The sequence below is a fragment of the Gambusia affinis genome, linkage group LG20, assembly GCF_019740435.1.
Source record: "Gambusia affinis linkage group LG20, SWU_Gaff_1.0, whole genome shotgun sequence".
Lineage (NCBI taxonomy): Eukaryota > Metazoa > Chordata > Actinopteri > Cyprinodontiformes > Poeciliidae > Gambusia > Gambusia affinis.
In genome coordinates this window covers 446,597-462,967 of record NC_057887.1, presented here as the reverse complement: position 1 = coordinate 462,967, position 16,371 = coordinate 446,597, and the positions used below count along the sequence as shown (strand labels likewise).

Below are 16,371 nucleotides of genomic sequence, written 5' to 3'. Positions count from 1 at the left end.
TGGTTTTCAAAATGTAAAACTGAGTGGCAGAAAGTTATTGACAGTCACCACCAAAGAGTGTCAATGGATATTTCTATTGTGTTAGCTGTGTTGCAGTGCTACCTAACTTGTTAAGTTGTTTGGTGTCCTGAGCTCCAACCAACCTGGAAAACCTGAGAAATGTAGTATTTCCAAACCAGGTGCTTTTGTTAGACAAAAGGTTAGACAAACAGAAATACCAAAAATCTTTGATCTAAATCTGTTGTCTTTTTTTCATTTTGATTTATCTACCTCCTATTAATCTTATTTGATGCATTCTTGAAAAAACTATTTTTTTTATCGCAGAGAAGAGAGTCATGACGTCACTAACTGTCTCTGCACTACTGTCCATTCTGTAAACCAGTGGTTCCCCTAGTGGGTGGAAGGACCTCCCCAGTTCTCTGAAACCACAAGATGGTCTCTCCTCAGTAATCTCTGTAAAACCCAACCCTTTATGATACATTAATAATAATACATTTTATTTATAAAATGTATTATCCTTACATTTCAAGGAAATCTCAAAGTGCTACAGAGACGAAAATAGATTATAAAACTTACAATAAAACATACAATAATACATCTCACACCAAATGGTAACAAAGTAAAAAATTAAAACTAACAATTTAAAGTAAAAACCTAACAGATCTAAAAAGCCTGTTTAAAAAGGTGTGTCTTAAGACCTTTTTTTGAAGGCCTCCACCCCTTATGGGGCTCTCAGGGACTCTGGGAGGGCATTCCAAAGCCGCGGAGCTACTACCTGAAAGGCCCTGTCTCCCATGGTGGCAAGCTTGGTCTTTGGTTGATGCAGGCAGTGAGAGGAGGTGGAACGAAGGCTTCGAGAGGTGGCGTGTGGTATGAGGAGTTCATTGAGGTAGGCAGGGGCAGTGCCGTGGATGCATTGATAGGTGAGCAAACAGAGTTTAAGGTGAATTCTTTGTTTGATCAGTAGCCAGTGGAGTGATTTGAGGACAGGAGTGATATGGTCATATTTACTACTCTTCTTATTCCTTAGCTCCCCCATTGATCCTTACAGATTCTTCACTTGCCTCCTTCTGTCATTCATTAAATCTTAACTGTTCATTTGTATTCTTAATTGTTGTACGACTGAGAGGCTTTACATCAGCATGGCAGGGAGTCTGATGAGGACACTCAGAGAACACTGAACGCTGTAACCTCCATATATTTGTGTGATATTGTTAGTTATTCATACATACTTTATGTAACACAAATTGGTTACAACACCAAGAAAACAAAGGAGGTCATCATGGACTTGAGGAAACTCAGCACTGACACAGCTCCTCTCTATATTAACAGCAAGTGTGGAGAGGTTCCACACCTTCAGATTTCTTGGTGTCCTCATCATGGTGATTTACGAGCATTGATGATAGCTTTACAAATGTGTGATTTATTTGCAATGTTGACACAGAGTGTAATGGGTCTCCTCTCCTCTGACTCTTGAAACTATGATGTTGAAATGAAGATTGTCAAACTTGCAAAGCTAATGGTAGCTAATGGCTGCTTGATCAGGACAGACAGGCTGCAGCTGAGCTCCAGAGCATTGTCACTGTAAAAGTCTCCAATAACACAGAAAAGGAGTCTGTAGATTTATCATTAGTTGTTTTGAAATGTACCAGGACTAGTAAGATGGAAAAGGGGCAACTAGAATTTAAAACCGCTATTTTAACGTAGGTAAACTTGATCACAATAACCCACTTTAAAAGTTACCTGGAAGAGCACAGACCTGCTACCGATGAGGCTTGAGACAATATCACTGTGATGGCTGCAACTACAGCCACCCAAATGCGCTAATATTTAATCACACAATAGGTCAGCCATTCTCATTACATTTATATTTGGATTTCTTTAAGTTTAGGATTTAATTTACAGAATAATTTGGTTTAAGGAAAGGCATAACACTGTATTCTGGAATAAGTGCGCACATTTTAGTTTACACTGTTGTGTTCTGCTTGATTTAACCTTTGTTTGTTTTTGAGTCACCTCAGTGCTGGCTGCTCCAGTCCTTCAGGAGAACAGAGGTGGAGAAGGGGTGGAGCCAGCCTATTGAAACTGCAAATTGGTTTACACCACTACTCATCAGCAAGAGGGGGGGATGGGATTTTCCTTTGTTAGTTATAGTTAGGTTTTTGTGTGTTTCCCCCTTTGTGTTTTCTATGTGGCCTGATCAGCCAGTATTTAAGTTTCCCCTTTTGTCTCATATCAGTAGGTCTGTTTGTTTCAGTAGGTCTGTTTGTTAGCCTGGGTTGAATTTTGTTACTTTGACCTCTTTTATGGGCTCAAATTTGTAATTTGTTCATTATTGACCCATGTTCTTTGTTTTGGGTTCAATAAAAAAGACACTTTTGAATCTAAACCTGTGCCTGAATCTCCTTCGACTGCTCAGACCATCACAATCACCCAATTCAATAATTTTATTATTTTAGAAATGTTACAAATATTAAAATATTAGTATTTTCATATTAGTCAATATGAAAATACAAATTTAAGACCACTCATATGTTGGTCTTAGCATGTCTTAAAATAGACGGGTTATAGGCTCAGCTCTGAGATGGCAGTGCAGATCAGGGTAGTGACCTAAACAAAAGAGAACACAGCAAACAAGATAGCCAAAATAATAAAAAGAAAAGAAAATCATGCACCAAACCAGAAAAAAAAGGACCATCACCCGTAAAGTCCACCACCAAAGAGAAGGATTGATGGGCGTTTAGAGTGTCATTTAGAGCACCATTCAAGCTTCATTTGTACTCGGCTGTTTTACAGAAAACGGAAATTGGGTGGAGTCACGTGGCACTGCCGAGGAAGATGGCAGCACGATAAGAGAGCTCCGGAAACCGACAATTTTCTTTCACATTTATCTGGAATATACACCTCTCAATTTACCCGGAGATAAATACATCTGACATCTAAATCCTAAAGTCTTTCTAAGAAGTCAGATATTAATAATTTACTGACGAAATGTCAACCAACAACAAAGCTAACTTTTTCAAAGGTGCAGCAACGAGAAGTAAGCTAGCAGCGAGGACAAGCCCCACGCCTGAAAGCACTTCTGCTAACCCGTTGACAGACTTAAGCTGCACTGAAGAGAAACATACCGACCCCAACTTCATGGAAGAACTACGGAAAATCAGCGCAACATTACAAATTATTGCAAAAGATGTTGTCTCTATTAAAGAAACAACTAAAGAGCCTCCGTGGAAAGTATTCTAATTAGGCTGGGTGAGGTGGAACAACGGGTGTCTGACATTGAAGATGTAAGTGCTCAAATGGAGAAATGGGATGAGATATGTGACAAGAAACTGGTGACTATGGGAACGAGTCGAGGACTTGGAGAACTGTAGTCAGAGGAGCAATTTGAGAATGGTGGGACTGAAAGAAGACAAAAAAAAAAAAAAAAGAGGAAACGTGCCAATATGTGGAAACGATCATCGCTCAAGGGTTCGGCCTCACAGGCAGTGAGTTCAAAGAGGAGCGGGCGCATCGTTCACTGGCACCCAAGCCAGATGTCAATAATCCACCCCGTTAGTGCTAGTTATTATTATAGTTATATTATTGTGTATGAACCTTGTTAAGTGGCAGATCAAATCACGTAAAGTGTACCAAAGAGCAAAAGATGTCTAAGGGATATATTAACATAATTTTGTGGAATATTAATGGATGTGGGCAACAACTAAAAGACAAAAAGTTTTGACTTATCTAAAATCCAAGGGTACTGCTATTGCATTCAGCCAAGAATCACATATAATTGGGGATGAGGAAGCTGCTAACCTCAAAAAAGGCTGGGTGGGTAAAGTGTACCATGGCTCATTTTCAAACAAATGAAATGGTGTAATGATTCTTTTTAATACATTTTGTTAAGCTTAAACAACATAATGATAAGGAAGGGTGCTTCATATGTGTTGAAGTGTTGCTGAATGGAAATATAAATACGGCTATCATAAATAATCATTTTCATTAGCAGTTGTATTGATGGTCTGCTCTATTTTTTAGCCTCCTGATGAGTCTTTGACCACCATTAGACTGGATTTGACACTCGCTGCTGTTTTGCCTAAAAAGAATTGCTTTGAGAGACCTATCTGGACTTTCCCCTGCTGCCGGGAGCATTGATGGCTCTCCATTTGGATAAAAGTGCAATATTGTAATGTTATTGTGCCACTGTTTTACTCATTGTTTCATTTTTGTCTTTCTTAGGGACTGAGGCTTCTGTGGTGGCGGTGGTGACCCCTGGTGGCGGTGTCTTGTTTTGTTGGAGCTCCTTTTTTTTTTTTTTTTGCCGTGTTTTTGTAGTGTCCAGGGTGATCCCTTTTCTTCACTGGATGTTACCCCTTTTCTCACCACTTCCCCTCCCACTGGTAAGCCTCAGTTTTCTTTTGAAATTTAAATATTTTATAATCAACTTCATTAAAAATGCATTCACTGTTTTAACCAATTGCAGATTATTGTGACTACTTTTAAACAAAAGAAGTATATTGAAGTTTAATAAACTTTTTGTAGAACCACTTGAATCTTGTCTCATTTCCAGTAGAACTTACCTGTGTCCTTACTATTTTATTTTCCTGGAGTTATTCCAGGTGGCGTTGTCGGTATCCCATATTAACTATAACATCTTACATTTGGGTTTCATAAAAAAAAGAAAATCCATCCACCCTCAGGTTGCCACATATTATTTACAGAGTTTATTTGCAGGTTAAAAATTGTTTTTATTTATTTTTTGTTTTATTATTTCTCTTATTTATTTATTTTTCTAAGTGAGACAGGAAGAAATGTCTATAGGTGTCGGGGCCTGGTAAATGGACCAGCAGGCATTTGGACTTGGGGCCTCTGGTTTTTATCAGAGCAAGAGAGGTAGCATGAGAACAAAGGAAAGTTTGAACTCTGTAATTGCTTGCTGAAAAAGGGAAAATAAATCATCCAGAACAATCAACAAGTTTGGACACTGAACCTTCTTTTGCCTGCGTAAAGAAACATGACCCCAGTGCCTTAGTAGTGGCTTGATGGAACTTTTATTGGATGTTTGTCTTGGCAAACAATCGCCACTACAATAATAATGATAATAAATATCACAATAAAAATTTTGAAGCAAACTTACCAAAAGCTAGCAACACGTTAGCAGCATTCGTCTTCTTGGGTTCCTTTTGTGACCCACATTTAATTTCCATCTGGTTCTTGTCCAGCTGTATTACCGTCTAACTCAGACTGGGACGTCTCCAGCTTCAGTTTACCAAAACTACTAACTATTATCAAGGCTCTTTCTACTTTTAAGGCAATATTATGTGAGTAAAAATGGCAAATTTGAACAGCATTTTTCTCCTCCCTGGCTTCATGATGATGCTGTTCATCTTCTTAAGGTGCATTTTGGAAAACCTGAAAGTGTGCATTACCGTCACCATCTGGTCTGGAGTGTGAACTGGAGCTAATGCCGTTCACTAATAGATAGATCTTATGTCATACGTCTGAAAATGGGTTGGGTAAAAGTAGCTTCTGTGTTTTATTTAAAAAATTGAAAACAGATCATATTCGGATAGACGTAAAACTGAAGATACCTGCTACATTTAGTGTTAGGACAAGTATTGTTTTTGTTGTAGAACGTCTGTCACTAAACTGTCAAGGGTGTTTTGAGGCATGAACACATGGATGGATGGATGGATGAACACATTATTTACTTTTTTGTTAAACATTACATAATGTTCCGCTATAAGTATTGCTATTTTTTTATTCTTTGCCATTTTAACAAAATAGTAAAAGATAATTAAGACCCTTAAAAAATACTTTATTTGCCTAAAGTATACACCAAGATGTAATTTGAAACATACTGAAATTTCAGTATATGCAATAGTTTACTTTTAAAGTAAGACTTAGGTAAACTTTTAAAAAATTCTACTTTTAAAGATATTTTGTGTATCCACAAAATATCTTTAAAAGCATATTGTTTCATTGGTACACTTGAGCAAATACATATTTTGTTCACTTAAGGTATACTTTTATTTAATATATTTCTTAAAAGTGTATTTTAGTACAATTATATTTAAGTGTGTTTAAAGTTATAATGTCAAGATTGGCACAAGTATGCTGTTAGTGTACTTTATATATACTTATATATAGTATACATAATACTTAGTATTAAAATTTTAAAACGCACTTAAGTATTTTAAACATACTTACAAATGTAAGTAAGTTTGAAATATACAAAAGTATATATTTTTTTCAACTGAGATGTTACAAGATAATCTTGCTTATCATTGTTTATACATGCCAGCAGAGACGGAAAGAGTACAAAAAACTAGGCTATTCAAGTTATAGTTATCTTTGATTAATAAAAACAAAAAAAAACCTTTTGATGTTTGTTTAGGTACCAACATCAAAATTAACAAGTAAGCTACCTCATTAAAATTTTACTTTAGGGACTTTATGATGAACAAAACAAAGTTCTGCTTGTCATGTCCTTAACCTCCATCGCCTTTTTGGAGTCAACATCCAGATAAACTCCTCTCCAAAATGACCAGACAGACAAGAGGGCTAACGTTGGCTCTTTACTGAAGCCAGTTGGGATAGGGTAAAGCTGAGACATGAACATACAAACTTCAGAAATAATACACAGTAGCAAACAATACAGCACTTAAATGTACAATACATTTGCTCCAGAGAAAATATTGTAAAAGTTCTTATAAAAAAATGCTGCTCTCTTACAAATGGCTGAATAACTTTTAATCAACAAAATCTCCATTGCAAAATTGAATACATATCAACAGTGCTTTCTGAGAGGTTTAAACTAATTACAAATATAAATACTCTATGTCTGTTTGCTTCTGGAATGTGTGCTTGTGAGAGATGCTTGCAGGAAGCCATCTAAGCATGTCAAATTTGGAGCTGATACCAGATGGTCTGCAGCAAGAGAGATAACTGACATGGCAGAATAAACTATGGATGATGAAGGGTTGAAGTTTATGAACCAGAGACAGAGGAACTGTACATGAGACCAAGGATGCACAAGACACCTCATTGTTCAGTGGGTTGATCAGTTCCTGCATCATTTCTACAGAAGGAAGTAAACAAGAACTCTGAACTGTGCACTCTACGTTACGGCAGATTGTAGGTGTAACACACCTGTGACTCAAGAGAACGGAAGAAGCAGCTATGCTATGTTATAACCAAATAGGCTGTGTAACGAGGACTGCCCTAAGGAAATAAAAAGAAAGGGTCTGACAGGAGCTGTTTTAGCTGTAGGAGGTCGCAACTGAAGCCTGCTCCTGTCTGTTCTCCTTCTAAAACTCACTTGTCTCTCTCTTCTTTATCAGTTTGAGAATGCTTAGGTAGATGAATCTAACACTTTCAAAGACTAACTGAATCAAAGTTGCAGTTTTACTGAGAGAAAACGATCATGCATTCTCCTGCCTTGTCTGCTTTTAATGACGTCATCAAAACCGCAGACGCTTAAACGTATTACCTAAATTCCGCCACTAGATGGCAACAATTGAACACTTCCGTAGCATAAACCTGTGAAATGTCCTCAAACTGACATACAACAGCACACTGCTCATCATAAAGGAAATGAGAACATATTGGTCTAAAACTGTTCTTACTTAAAGGAGCAAATTTATAAATAAAAAAGCAACACAAAATATTGTGTATTTTTAATGGGACAATAATTTCCAGTATCTTATGTCAGCTGCTATTTGTTACTCCTGTTAACAGTTCTAAATAGCGGACTCCAAACTAAGCACTTAATATTCTGTTTTCAAATTTAGTCAGTACACATCATAATCACAAGTACCTTAAAAAATTGACATTTACATTTATTGTTAAATATTACTCAAATTTACAATGTATGATAAAACCGCTGCCTAAACTTGCAGTTGAACTGATACATTAAATTCAGCAAAGGCTTTTCTTTTTGCTTGAACTAAACTTGATGGGTTTTGCTCCTCTGTCTTCATTGATGCAACTCCATTAGATCTTGATACAAACACAGCCGAAGGATCAATGCCATTTTTGCTGATCTCTTCTTATGTTTTCTCCTTACTCATAATTGAATATGATTTCAAATATAACTGACTAACTTTACTCCAAACAAATTTAAGTAAAAGCAAAAGTTCAGGTTTTGTAAACAACGTAAGGTTACAGACCTTAAGTTGTAATTACAGCAATATGAGTAAATTTAATTAATTAATTTCCACCCCCTATGCCAGAACCAAAATATCTTTTTTTTTTTTTTACATTGTGAAGTGCTTGCATTGTAGGCTATTTTCTGCATTATCCATACAGGTTGACTATAGTACAGTAAAATATTTATGTATTTATTTGTTCTGGTTTGCAAAATGAGCCCCTCAAAAACCAATATCTTTTGCAATCAGCTAGGCCTTTAGATAGACTCATCTAAAATTTATTCATTTTATACAATCAGCTGAATTTAACAGTGTTGCGTAATTATTTGGAGTGAACTGGCTTTTATGTAGTTGAGTCTGAATGAGAATAAGCATAACTAGATGGCAATCAAGCTATAATTTGAACAGAATTTTTACTCAGTTGGACTTCATAGAGATTGGATATCAGTGTCACTCGTACAAACATTTGGGACAGGTGGAATGGTTTTCAAAAAAACCATTAATTTTGTGTTGAGGATAACATTTTAAAAACCCTAAGCTTCTCTTTTGGACTATTGATGGAACATGTAGAAAGATGTCAGAGATTCATGGGAAATGTAGTTACAAACTGTGAAATTAGCTGCAGTGGCAAGTGACACCGCCGAGCCGAGGACTGAGCTTTGTTCCCACTCCAGTTGCTGCACAATCCGTTAGGTCTGCCTCCCTGTCAGAGCTCTAGAGAGAACATAGAGCTGGCGTCATCCTTTTGGCAAACCAAGAGAAGGAAGGGGGAGGGTAAGACAGAAATGGGTAGGAGAAGGAGGGTGCTCTGTGTTTCTACCGCATCAGCGCCAACATCACTGCCTTCGTCACCGGAAAACAACAAGGACTGACTAAAGCTGAGACTAAAGAGAAAAAATACTGTTAGCAGCAGCAAATCTCTTTCCATCAAATACGGATTCCCACATTAGGCCTCTGCGTCTTCACCTTCCTTAGCCAAAGGCATCATATCCCGTGAGAGAAAGAGGTCTTCTAGGAATGGTTTGAGAAGAGGGGACGGCAGCCATCTCTCCATCCTGTCAAGATGGGAAATCAGGAGGCAAAGCAAAAGAGAACTGCGCCTTCATCGGGTAATGGAAGCTATCCTTTGCTAAATGAAGGATGGAGGGAAGGAGGAGGGGATTTGACAAAAAGGGGGGGCAAGAAACTCGGCAAGCAGGGAGGTAAAGGAACAAACAGCAGTGGAGGAGGAGGGACTCATGGCACCGGACCAGGAAAAAAACGAAATAAATCTGATTCCAAATCCTCCGTTTTTTCCCTCCGAAAAAGAAAAATAAACCTGAAAGGAAAGGGGGCTACATGCTCCTCAATACCGGGTTTAAATGAAGATGATTGGGCTTCTCAACATGATGATCTGGACAGCACCAAAACACCTGACCTGTCTGCAGATGAGCTAGGCTACTCAGATTCTGAGGCTGCATTTCCTGAAAAGAGAAAGGAACCAGAACAGGAAAACAGCAATAAATATAGAAGAGAAGATGAAAAGTCATATGTCCAACTGAAAGCCTCAACAGAATCCACATCACCCACAGAAGAAGCAGGACAAAAGGGGGCTAGCTCAGGATCGGACACTGATATATACAGTTTTCATTCAGCAGCTGACCATGAGGATTTACTTGCAGACATCCAGCTTGCTATTAGGCTACAGCATCAGCAGCAACATGATGGGGAGAACGCAATCTCAGAGGTACATGCAGGTGGAATGGGGGACCTGAATTGGAGAGAAGAAGAATGGACTAAGAAAAGTAGTGGAGTGGAAAAAGAAACTCATCAGGAGGTGCTTGGTATGACTCCAGAACTAGAGGTGGGCTCTGATGCACTATCATTCTTAGAGACAGAAAGTCATGTTTCTGTCAGTCACGCAGACTCGCTTCCAATGCTGTCAAGTAAAGAGACACACCTGTCCTCTCACGCAGAGATGAAGGGACAGGGGGAGGTCCAAGAGGGGCTGGGACCACCAAAGTTAAGTATGAAGAAGAAGAGAGAGGGACAAGCCTTTCTTTCTATTGCTACAGGCACAAAAGACCAGCATGTGGATATCTCCAAGACAACTGGAAGTCTGACAGTCAGCCCAATCACTATGGCAACCTGTGACAATTGTTCACCTATAGTCTCAATTGACAATGAAGGGAAATGTCTGGGAAGGGTGGAGGAAGCAGAGTTCAGTCCTCCTCCAGTCGGTAACAGTAAAAGTACTGAACATGCAGAAGGACTTAGCTCGGGGGCTGTGTTTGATGAAGGTGATGCTCAGTTAGGCCCAGGTACCAGTGCAGAGTCCCTCGAGGACTGTGTTTTGACTGGTTCCAAATCCAATCAATGTGCTGCTTCTTGTAATGGTTCCTCACCCTCTGACCAGCTCTGCAGCAGGGGCAACATCTGCTTTATCACACTGACTCCCCAGGGGAGCCCAAAGTTGGCAAAGCAGATCCTCAAGTCCACCCATTCTTCCAACTTTTATAGCCATGTGGTGAAATCCTACCCCACTATTTTTCCATCCTACATCAAGACCACTACGCGACAGCTCAGTACCCCAGGACACTCCCCAGCTTTATCTCCTTCCCACAGCCCACTTTCTCCACGGAGAGCCCATCTTCACAATCGGAGGTACTTATGCTACTCCTCGTGCTTGTCATTTAATAATTTTTCATATTTGTACTCGATTTTTACAGAAAATTCTCCCAAAAATGAGACTGCATATTTATAATGTGTTTCTTAGTTATTTGTACTAAGTAATGTAACTGAACATTGTATGTAACATTGTCACTTCATTAACTGGACATCAAATAGTTTCTAATAATGGGATTTGAGAAGATTAACAAAGTCAAATTCATAAAATACTTTGAGATCCCAAAGGGAAATTAAATGTTGTTGTAACTCATATTAAATCTTTTTCACAATTGTTGTAGATTGTGATGGTTATTGGCAGGAAAGATCTGTAGTGGTCTGTATTACATCAAATTTGAAGAACTTTCTGATTGAAGACACTATGTTTTTCCAATATAGTCTTATGAAGAGGATGACCAGGCTTGTCCATAACTTTCCTGATTTTATGGAGAGTCGTTCTTTGCAAAATCATCTTCAGATGATTTTTTTTTTTAAAAACAAATTAACGTTAAAAAAGCATGTAAAAATAATGTTTTTTCTTCATGAATGAAGTGATAACTAGTTACAGAAAAGCTAAGCCTACCCAATTGTATTATGTGTCAGCAATCTTATCAGTCTGGTTATATAAGATATAATGTTTTTCTATCAGTTTCAAATTTATCAGTAATCAGCTTAAATGGCAACTGATTTATGGAGTCCTAATCAAACACTTGATTGAATGGAATGAGAGTGTGGCGTATTTGTCAAAGGTCATCTGCAAAGTGCTGGAAAGATGCATGGTACAAGGTCATAGCAAGAATGTTAATTTCCATGTTCAGTCTCTGGGCAGGTTGATGTAAACAAGTATGATTTATCAGATTATGAAGCGGTGAAAAGCCAGTTTTCATAATTAATTACATACATGTCACATAAGTTATTATACAGATCTCACTAAAGCAAACCAAACAACAAACCAACAAATAATTCACAAAGCAATTTCTTTGCCTTCATCAATATTGAATAGAAATCTTATCATTTATCAGCCACATTTTTTTTCCAAATGTGCAAATATTTTAAAACTAGAACATGTTATAATCTCATTTGGCAAACTCTGAGCAACATATATACAATATCACATGCACACCTTCCACATAAGGTCAGCTTCAGCTCTTGGTGTTGACCATCTCCATGTGCTAGAATCCATACGTTCCCTCATTTGTTCAGTTGCGGTGACTTTTGCTTAGAGTGTTTTCCAAGCACAACAAACGTCCTTTGTGTAGTCAGACATTACAAGAGAAATATATTTTTAAAACTATATTTTCAAAATTACAATGTTGGTACCTAATTTAAAGTTGAATATTGTTGTTGCGCAACACCCCCTACCCCCTCCCTCTACTCTCTCACTCTCTACTTCCTCTTCTGAGAGGGGAGATGTGCTACCAGCTCTCTGTCTAACGGGTGAAGTCCCACCCTTGGTCCCCCTGTGAATTATCCAGACTGAGCAGCCTGCAGTCAACTAGTTTCATAGAGCACACCTGTTAACAGTCACTCTTTCTCTTTATTACAACTTGTACTTGCTACTGAGCCAGGTTGGTTTTAGTGACTCGGGCGAGTCCCAAGGATGATGTTTTACATATAGTTTTGGGCTACCAGCAAACTATGAAATATTTCCCACCTTTCCCTCTCCAGAATCAAACATCATTTCTATTTTACAATAATCTAAGAAGTTTGAGGTGAATCATTAATTGAATGTCCACAATATCTTTTAGATTATCTTTTCCTAATGCTAACACTGAGAACTAAAAAATCTTTGTCCATTTCGATCTTGACTCGAAGCTGCCCGGAGGATCCGACCAAAGGTTCCTCTTTTGCATTCACCTTTTATGGGGTTTATTCACCCTTTTGGTGTGTTTGCATTGGCTAGCACTGATGCTGGTCTTGTTTCATTGGCTGACTGCTTGGACAGATGATCTCATATCCATCACTGTCTTAGAGATATTGTGTCTTGATGTCTGTGCTAATGTCTCAGGGTTGCTCAACGGTCCTCCTACGTCCATTGCCTGCACAAACTTTTCTTTGAAAAGTTTAAGTTGTTCAACAATCTGTTTCCAAATAAGGCATTGATCATTGCTGCTCCCTTCCCTTTTTCCTCTAACCTTTTGCCTACCATCTACCTCCGACACATCAGTGATCTTTAATTGCAGTTACAGTGAACCCTCGTTTTTTGCGGGGGTTAGGTTCCAAGAAGAACCCATGGCAAAATCTGTGAAGTAGTTACCTTTATTTTTTACAATTATTATACAGCATAATTAAATACTCTACATTGAAACCAAAGAACCAAAACTGCTTTCAGGCCTAAGAAATTTTTTTAACAAATAGAACGGTTTCTTACAAATAACTACAGTAAAATAATCATTTTAGTCATCAATACGAAGTACAGTAGAACAAATTGTGACTTGCGTATTTCGCTGTTCCTCCAACTGTGACACTGCAGCCTCATTCCGCTTTCTAGTGGCTTTTTCTTCTGAAGCCTGTGGTGCAGGTGTGTTTTTTGAGAAACGGACATAATTATCGGTAGTTGTTGTCGCTCTTTTTTCTTCTGGGCAAAAATATTTGTCAAAATTTGCCAAGCTGTATTCGGTATATTTAAATACCGTTACGTTATTGGCACACAGGAAGAGAAGAAGTGCGGAGACTGTTTAGCTAATCAGGACGCAGAACACAATGCACCGTGAAGAAAAAAAACTGCACAAAAAACTCTGCAAAGCAGCAAGGCTGTGAGAGGTGAACCATGTTATAGCGAGGGTTCACTGTACACCTTTTACACCATTTCAAGTTTAATGTCAAGATCACATTTATTTATTTATTTTAAGGTTTTATTGGCTCTAGTGGCCTTTATTTGATAGTTAATTGACAGGAAAGTGGGTAATGAGAGAAGGGGGAACACATGCGGCAAAGGTCATCAGGACGAGATTCGAACCTGCGATGACTGTGTCGAGGTCTAAGGCCTCCACACATGAATTGCATTTACCCCTGTGCAGCCACCTTGACCATTTATAGATATCTTAACCTTTGAATCAGAACTGATCAATTTACTTTGATTCTGGATGTTTTACCTACCTGGCTTTTTTCCGGCAGGTAAACATCCAGGGTCATTATCTCTTCATATCTCTCATATCTCAGGCAAATAGTCTGTGGAATAAAAATTGTTTGAGTTCTTTCTGATGCCAAGGTAAAGGCTGTAAATATGTATGCAAATCATTTAGATTTCCAAAAATATATATAGCTACAGATAGATTGTTGCCTATATTTCTTGCTTTAAATATGAGTAAAGCCTGAAACAAGACCTTTGCACATCACTATGATGTCTATATATATGAGAACAAGTGTGTCCAAAAAGAAGCTGGTGAAACAAAGGGAATTCCTCCACAAAAGGAATAGATTGCTGAACTGTATTGAAGCCTACACAGATGTTAACCAGAAACGTAAATGTTGACAGGATGGTTGCTGGAGAACACGAGACGCACAGACAACGGTCACTGAGCCTTACTGGAACTCTAAGCCGATCAGCTGACTGGACAGAGGAGCTGGAAAAGAGGCTGAGAGGCAGAGAAGTGGATGGAGGAGAGTATCTGATGGGCTACAGAGGAGGAGGCAGTCAACCTATCTGTGCTACCAGAAGATCCTCATGTGGACAAGTCTCCCTCTGTGCTTTTCAGGATGTCTTTACAGGTGAGCAAAAAACATGCAACAGTAAAATTTAGGGAAGTTGTCACTTTCTTTCTTTTATAGAGATAGAAGAAGCAAGATATTCCCAGATGTTCTTCTGTTGATGATGTTGTATTGATGTTGTACGATTAACTTGACATTTCAAAGTAATGACTGAAAAAACTAGGCAGATGTGAGATCACTTCACAGTACACTTCATCTGTCTCAATTTTGGCATTTATTTATGTCTGTTTCAATGTTTTCTTCATGTCACGGTTTCTACAATACATGAGTTTTACATTTTAGCCTCGTTTTCAGCCTAGTATTATTGGATCATGCGCCACCTGCTTCCTCATTAAAGTGTCTATTTGCAAGTGAAAATGTGTAGGAGTAATACTTTTATAATTAACTATGGCGCCAATGCATTCTGATCACCATGTATCCATAGTCTTTTCTGGGTCATAGGTAGAATTAGTTTTCCACTACACTTAAAATTTTGCTTGTTGGTTGTAAGGTTAATTTGAATAACATATAACCTAATTTAAAAAGCAAACAAAAGAACACCCACTCTCATGGTTTAAGTCTTCTTCCATCCATCCATCCATTTTCTTACACCTTTCGTCCCTAATGGGGTCGGGAGGGTTGCTGGTTCCTCTCCAGCTGCGTTCCGGGCGAGAGGCGGGGTCACCCTGGACAGGTCACCAGTCTGTCACAGGGCAACACAGAGACACACAAGACAAACAACCATTCACACACACACTCACACCTAGGGAGAATTTAGAGAGACCAATCAACCTGACAGTCATGTTTTTGGACTGTGGGAGGAAGCCGGAGAACCCGGAGAGAACCCACCATGCACAGGGAGAACATGCAAACTCCATGCAGAAAGACCCCGGGCCGGGAATTGAACCCAGGACCTTCTTGCTACAAGGCAGTATTTCTCAATTCCGGTCCTCACGCCCCCCTGTCCTGCATGTTTTAGGTGTTTCCCTTCTGCCACACACCTGGATTGAATATGTGGGTGATTAACAGGCTTCTGCAGCACTTGATGGTAATGCAATCATTTGAATCAGCTGCTCTGGAATAGAGGCACATCTAAAACATGCAGACCAGGGGGGCCTGAGGACCGGAATTGAGAAACACTGCTGCAAGGCAACAGCTCTACCAACTGCGCCACTGTGCAGCGTTTAAGTCTTCTTTGTGTTTATTTTTGAGTTTCTTTATCTCTGAGCCTCTGTGTTTTCATGTCTCCCCTTCATTGTTCCCAGGTGTGTCTCGTTCCCTGATTACCTCTTGTGTATTTAGTGTCACCTTTGTCTGCGTTTTTGTCGGGTCCTCGTCGTGTTCGTCCAGTTACCTGTTATCGCTGTTTGAGAGCTTTTGCCTCCGCTACTTTATGCTGCCTGGATTATGTGTTTTTGGATTTTCTGGACTATTTTCATCATTAAATCATCATTATTTTTCCTACCTGGGTCTCAGTGTCTGCCTCCACCACCACTTACTGCAACTCATGACACCCTCCATCTTAAAGAATTAGCAACATTTAATTTTCTCTAGGAAATCAGAGTCACACAAGCCAGTTTCTAACAGGAGTCCCTATGCCAGAAAATGCTTTACTGAGTAGAATGAAGTCAGTTATACAAATCAATTGGTTGGTTTGCATATGTGGCTATTGGAGATCCCACCATTATTGGAAACCCAGCAGAGCAACACCAAGCCATATGGAACAGCCGCTCTTGTGTGTAGGTTAGATTTGTGAAGTGCACAATTTATAGTGGTCCAATCAAAAACTTTTTTTTTATGACCTGTGGATCTCTGCTGCTTCTACATAGTCACCATAATACTCATGGTTAGTTCTCTAATTAATTCAACAGATTAAATAGAGAATCTGGCTGTAGATCTGTGA

At 38.8% G+C, this 16,371-nt stretch overlaps 1 protein-coding gene across 1 annotated transcript in view; it reads left to right on the top strand.

Annotated features, from left to right (window-relative positions):
- Positions 1-8,808: 8,808 nt before the first annotated feature.
- LOC122822913 (formin-2-like) overlaps positions 8,809-16,371 on the top strand; it is a 97,785-nt gene continuing 90,222 nt past the window's right edge. The window contains exons 1-2 of the mRNA XM_044102002.1: positions 8,809-10,778; positions 14,257-14,489. Coding sequence (XP_043957937.1) covers positions 9,199-10,778; positions 14,257-14,489 — 1,813 coding nt within the window. The 5' untranslated portion in view covers positions 8,809-9,198. The remainder of the gene's footprint in view (positions 10,779-14,256; positions 14,490-16,371) is intronic.